This window comes from Salvelinus alpinus, chromosome 19, assembly GCF_045679555.1.
Source record: "Salvelinus alpinus chromosome 19, SLU_Salpinus.1, whole genome shotgun sequence".
Taxonomy (NCBI): domain Eukaryota; kingdom Metazoa; phylum Chordata; class Actinopteri; order Salmoniformes; family Salmonidae; genus Salvelinus; species Salvelinus alpinus.
In genome coordinates this window covers 44,916,156-44,922,360 of record NC_092104.1, presented here as the reverse complement: position 1 = coordinate 44,922,360, position 6,205 = coordinate 44,916,156, and the positions used below count along the sequence as shown (strand labels likewise).

Genomic DNA, 6,205 nt, shown 5'->3' with positions numbered 1-6,205 from the left:
TGTAAGTGCTGTTATTGTAAAGTGGCAACATCTAGGAGAAACATCGGCTCAGCCGCTAAGTGGTAGGCCACACAAGCTCACAGAACGGTACGGACGAGTGCTGAAGCGTGTAAAAATCGTCTGTCTGGCATTGCAACATTCACTACCGAGCAACGGCAGCCCATCGGGAGCCTCATGAAATGGGTTTTTATGGCCGAGCAGCGGCACACAAGCTTAAGATCACAATGCGCTTGCTGCCTTTGGACTCTGCGGCAGTGGAAACATGTTCACTGGGGTGATGACTGACATTTCACCATCTGGCAGTCCGACGGACGAATCTGGGTTTAGCGGATGCCAGGAGAACACTACCTGCCCGAATGCATAGTGCCAACTGTAAAGTTTGGTGGAGGAGGAATAATGGTCTGTGACTGTTTTTCATGGTTCGGCCTAGTCCCCTTAGTTCCAGTGAATGGAAATCTTAACGCTACAGCATACAATTACATTCTACACGATTCTGTGCTTTAAATTTTTTGGCAACCGTTTGGGGAAGGCTCTTTCCTGTTTCAGCATGACAATGTCCCTGTGCACGAAGCGAGGTCCATACAGAAATGGTTTGTCGAGATCGGTGTGGAAGAATTGACTGGCCTGCACAGAGCCCTGACCTCAATCCCATCGAACACCTTTGGGATGAATTAGAACGCCGACTGCGAGCCAGGCCTCAGTGCCCGACCTCACTAATGCTCTTGTGGCGGAATGGAAGCAAGTCCCTGCAGCAGTGTTCCAACATCTAGTGGAAAGCCTTCCCAGAATAGTGGAGGCAGTTTTATCATATCAAATTGGTTATGTTTTATTATTTTATTGTGTAGTAGATCATATGGGTTGAGAGTTTTTTTTCTCAGACAAAGGTCATAGCTTTCTAGGGGGGAAACAGGACATTAATAAAGTATTGCTAGATTGATGACTAAACCCATAGCTAAACCGTGTAAAATGGCTGTCAGCTCAACTGGTTTTAATCTTAACTAACAGTAAGTTGAGACCCTGACTGACTTCCTAAGTGGGGGGGCTTGTTCCTAGAAAAGGCACTGATTATACACATACTATACGCTGCTCCAATGACAGGGTTCTGCAGAGCCTGATGGTGTTCCTGCCTGTTCGGGGAGTAGGTAGGTTCTAGAATTGTCTGGGTCAGATAGCTGCCTCTGGTCTTCATCTCTTCTCAGTGCGGAGACATGGGTCATGTTCAGTAAGGCAGAATGTTTTTGTAGCAGAAAACAAAATGTGTATCTCCCTTTTTTTCAAAAACATTTGCTCCCTACTGAACACAACCCTGGACTTTTGATCTACTCTTCCATAATAAGGTCTGGTAAGCAGTACCATAGTAAATGAATAAATACATACATATTGTCACATACACATGAAATGTGTTTTACAGGGTCAGCCATAGTAGTACGGTGACCCTGGAGCAAATTAGGGTTGGGTGCAATAATCCTCCATCTTTTTTAAAAACCCACTCCACTGGCACCTATCATGGGCCATACAGCTTTGATACCTTCTCACACAGGAAATCATGCCTGCTCAATCACCTACTTGCATTACCCACCATATGAGGATCACAATCTGTCTCTTATGTCCTGGGCCAGTAGCATTTCCCAGAAGAGCCAGGCCTGGTGCCAGATAGTGACCGTGTGTGAGTTGGAAGACGGAGCCCTTTTCACAATACTGAGCTGGACCGGGCTGAGCTACACTACGCTTGCTTGGTTACACATCCACCACAGTTGTTGAAAGCCCAGTGTGAAATGAGGATATCTGAACCTACAGTTCTGAGGACCAGTTGTAATAGGTCTCCAATATGACCTTCAGCACTTCACATTTGAGATGTAGAAGATAATGGTAATGTGATTAAAAAATACATTTATTTACTGCAGTATCGGATGATAGCCCGTTTGTAGAAATGCTATACAAGTACATAGGTTTATGATGATTCAATATGGTGTCTCATCTGTTTTCATTAGAAAAGTGTACTTTCTGATGCCAAGTGATAAAACTAGTCATTCAGTTCTCTGAAATTCTTGATAAAGAAATTGTATTTAAAGCTTCTTGTGATACAACCTGTGCTTCATATACAATACAGGATTATAACTTGTGCGCTTCATTACAAATTTAAACTTCATTTTATTAGTATCCTGTTCAAAAATGGTTGTTGCATCAATTTAAAAAGTGTACCACATGACATTAAAAGTAAAGTGTCAGTACATTTAGATTTTGCCTCTAGCGAAGTCGAATTTGGATTCAAGTCTTTATTTGAAATGTAGGAAAAGTTCCATCACGAGATACAGTATTTAAACTTGGACCCATCGAACTGTCTTTCACATAAAACAATGCCGATGATTTGATTAATTCAACCAAGAAGCAGAACAAAGGTTGTTCCACAAAGGTCCCCGGTTTGTTCTTTCACGTGTAGACGTGTGTCACTCAGGTCTCTTGTAGATCGTCTCCTCGTTGCCTTCTTTCATGGCTGTGTACCTGGCCACTGTGAACAGGTAGTCGCTCAATCTATGGGAAGACGCGAGGTAAATGATTATCAACAAGAGTACACCACTTCCTTAAACGCATGATAATACATCTGCACATTTATACCTGTTCAAATATTTGGCAACATCAGGATCGGCCTCACCTGACCGCACAATAGGGGAAACACTGGAAAGATAAGACAAGTGTTATGGCTGTTTCTGGGGCTTTGTTCAGGATCACAATGTTATACAGTGTTGGGTCTAAACAACCGATTCGTTGGAACTCACCTGCGTTCTGCTCGGCGACACACTGTCCGTGCTATGTGGAGGGCCGCACTGCTCTTTCCTCCAGACTAACCGGACAGAGAAGTTCAGATAAAACACATCAAACCAATATGCATAGACAATGTATTCACCCACAAAGGGACCTTATGAATAACACCAATATTTACAGTGCATTCAGAAAGTATTTAGACCCCTTGACAATACTTTCAAGGTAAAACAGCATTAGGCAGATGAGGTACTGTGATTTGTGAATCCATGTGTAAAGCAACTCAATGCATGTGTATGGACTTGTACTACAGTGCATTTGGAAAGTATTCAGACCCCTTGACTTTTTACACATTGTTACATTACAGCCTTATTCTAAAAAGGTATGAAATTATTTCCTCAATGTACACAAAATACCCCATACTGATGACGCAAAAACAGGTTTTGAAATTTTTGCAAATGTATTACAATAAAAAAAACATTCCTTATTTACATAAGTATTCAGAACCTTCACTATGAGACTCAAAATTGAGCTCAGGTGCATCCTGTTTCCATTGATCATCCTTGATGTTTCTATAACTTGATTGGAGTCCACATGTAGTAAACCCAATTGATTGAACATGATTTGGAAAGGCACACACGTCTATATAAGGTCCCACAGTTGACAGTGCACGTCAGAGCAAAAACCAAGCTATGAGGTCGAAGGAATTGTCTGTAGCACTCAGACAGGATTATGTCGAGGCATAGATCTGGGGAAGGGTACCAAAAAATGTCTGCAGCATTGAAGGTCCCCAAGAACACAGTGGCCTCAATCATTCTTAAATCGAAGAAGTTTGGAGCCACCAAGACTCTTCCTAGAGCTGGCTGCCTGGTCAAACTGAACAATCTGGGGAGAAGGGCCTTGGTCAGGGAGGTGACCAAAAACCCTGACCGAGCTCCAGAGTTCCTCTGTGGAGATGGGAGAACCTTCCAGAAGGACCACCATCTATGCAACACTCCACCAATTAGGCCTTTATGGTAGAGTGACCAGACAGAAGCCACTCCTCAGCAAAAGGCACATGACAGCAAGCTTGGAGTTTGCCCAAAGGCACCTAAAGGACTAAGACCATGAGAAACAAGATTCTCTGGTCTGACGAAACCAAGTTTGAACTCTTTGGCCTGAATGCCAAATGTCACGTCTGGAAGAAACCTGGCATCATCCCTACAGTGAAGCATGGTGGTGGCAGCATCATACTGTGGGGTTGTTTTTCAGTGGCAGGGACTGGAAGACTAGTCAGGATCGAGGGAAATATGAACGGAGCAAAGTACAGATGAAAACCTGCTCCAGGGAGCTCAGGACCTCAGACTGGGGCGAAGGTTCACCTTGCAACAGGACAACGACCCTAAGCACACAGCCAAGACAACTCGGGAGTGGCTTCGGGACAAGTCTTAATGTTCTTGAGTGGCCGAGCCAGAGCCCGGACTTGAACCCGATCGAAACATCTCTGGAGAGACCTGAAAATAGTTGTGCAGCGACGCTCCCCATCACACCGATCTGCAGCTTAAGAGGATCTGCAGAGAAGAATGGGATAAACTCCCAAAATACCCGGTGTGCGAAGCTTGTAGCGTCACACCGATGAAGACTCGAGGCTGTAATAGCTGCCAAAGGTGCTTCAACAAAGTACTGACTAAATGGTCTGAATACTTATGTAAATGTGATGTTTTTTTTATACATTTGTACATTTATACACTTGTAGTACAAGTCCATACACATGCATTGAGTTGCTTTACACATGGATTCACAAATACAATTACAGTACCTCATCTGCCTAATGCTATTTTACCTTGAAAGTATTGTTAGCTCATGTATTTGGAATATGAACCCCTAAGCCTCTCACAATTCCACGTCACATTATAAATAACATTTCCGTTTTCTAAAAGGTTCACCCAGTGTGTGAGTGCTTACAGGTAATATGAAGTTTGTCAGTGGTGGAAGCTTCTCTGTGAACTCATCAATCCAGCTTTCAAGGTCTGCCACTGGTTGGGAACTGAACTTTGTTTTTTCTGTTGGCAAGAGTGAGAGAACATAGGACAATGATAAGACCATTGACTGGGGTAAGCTGTGTGGAATGATTCTTCAAAATAATTTACACAAAGCCATTTACTTATATGAATTTCTCGTGCAGATGACTGAGGTGTGGCAATGTTGGATCCCACATCTTGTAAGACACACTGAATCTGTGTGGAGTTAGAAGGGTAAACATTGAGTAAAAGACAACGTTCATCATTACTCTCCCAAAATGAACTGAAAAAGTTACAACTCAGACCTTGTCCAGCTGATCTGTGAATGTATGGCCTTTGTCGATACAAAACTCTCTGGCCAAGCTGTAGAAGACAACACAAAACGGTGAATAAATTCAGTAAGGGGGAACCAAGCATAATACCCAATAGAAGGAATGGACATCACATTACCCTATCGCTGATGACAACTCATCCGTTGCTCCCAATGCTTCAAAAACATGATCTTCCTTGGGTCTTCTCTCTCCAGTGTAAGTGCTAGAGAAACCTTTGGCAATGACAGGAAGACGATAAACAAAACGTTCCTTGTTGAAATCACCATATGATGTGCAATGACTTGCTTGCATACTCACCTTTATCACCAGTTTTAGTGTATATTTTGGGGATCCTGCTTTCTCCATCGGTTTTGGAAGCATAACTTTACAGGAGAAAAATATAATCAAGAGCTTTATGCTAGCTTGGCTATCAGTGCAGGCAAGATCATTTCAGCTGTCTGTAGGCAATATTATTGGCTAGCATAGTTAGCCGTCATCTACAACAATTTCAGGTGCGTTTCTTACTTATCCCATTCTCTTGCACTACCTGTGTGACTAGTACTAACGTTATATGTGTAACAGAGGAGGCTGATGGGAGGAGCTATAGGAGGACAGGCTCACTGTAATGGCTGTTATAGAATAAATTAAGGGTATCAAACATATGCAAACCACATGTTTGACTCCGTTCCATTTATCCAATTCCGTCCATTAATGGAACCCGTCCTCCTATAGCTCTTCCCATCAGCCTCCACTGATGTGTAGCTAACTGTGTCAAATAACTTTGGCACATAGCTAGCTAGCTACCAAACAAGATAGAATATTTGTATAAGAAGCGATGGTCCATACAGCTACCTTCTTTCTGATCCAAATGATGTCTTTGTCCAATTCACAGCTAAACATTTGCCAGTCCGTGTTAGGATACAACGTAGGTGAGATGGTTTGGTAATCATTGAAGCCATGTTTACATAAAATATAAACGCGCGTTGTGCCTCTTGTTTATCGGTGGTATCCGTATGTGAGTGGGATGGACATCTTGTCGCACGACCAATGGCACGAGGGAGAGAGTAGGATGTTGATTGGCTAGCAAAAGATCTGTACATCTCACCTCTAGCGCTGATTGGACATGAAACAGAG

General features: G+C 42.9%; 1 protein-coding gene across 2 annotated transcripts; it reads right to left on the bottom strand.

Annotated features, from left to right (window-relative positions):
- Positions 1-2,261: 2,261 nt before the first annotated feature.
- On the bottom strand, positions 2,262-6,098 carry LOC139545733 (corrinoid adenosyltransferase MMAB-like). 2 transcript variants are annotated; one of them, XM_071353817.1, is made up of 9 exons: positions 5,924-6,098; positions 5,390-5,454; positions 5,211-5,304; positions 5,066-5,123; positions 4,904-4,976; positions 4,705-4,802; positions 2,778-2,842; positions 2,654-2,676; positions 2,262-2,532 (listed from the first exon to the last, which is right to left on the bottom strand). In XM_071353817.1, the coding sequence occupies exons 1-9, from the start codon at positions 6,028-6,030 to the stop codon at positions 2,528-2,530; spliced, it is 588 nt and encodes a 195-aa protein (XP_071209918.1). In that variant the 5' UTR covers positions 6,031-6,098; the 3' UTR covers positions 2,262-2,527. The 2 variants fall into 2 exon arrangements, with proteins under 2 accessions (XP_071209918.1, XP_071209917.1); XM_071353816.1 differs by having other exon boundaries at positions 2,617-2,676; positions 5,924-6,097.
- Between the last annotated feature and the right edge of the window lie 107 nt (positions 6,099-6,205).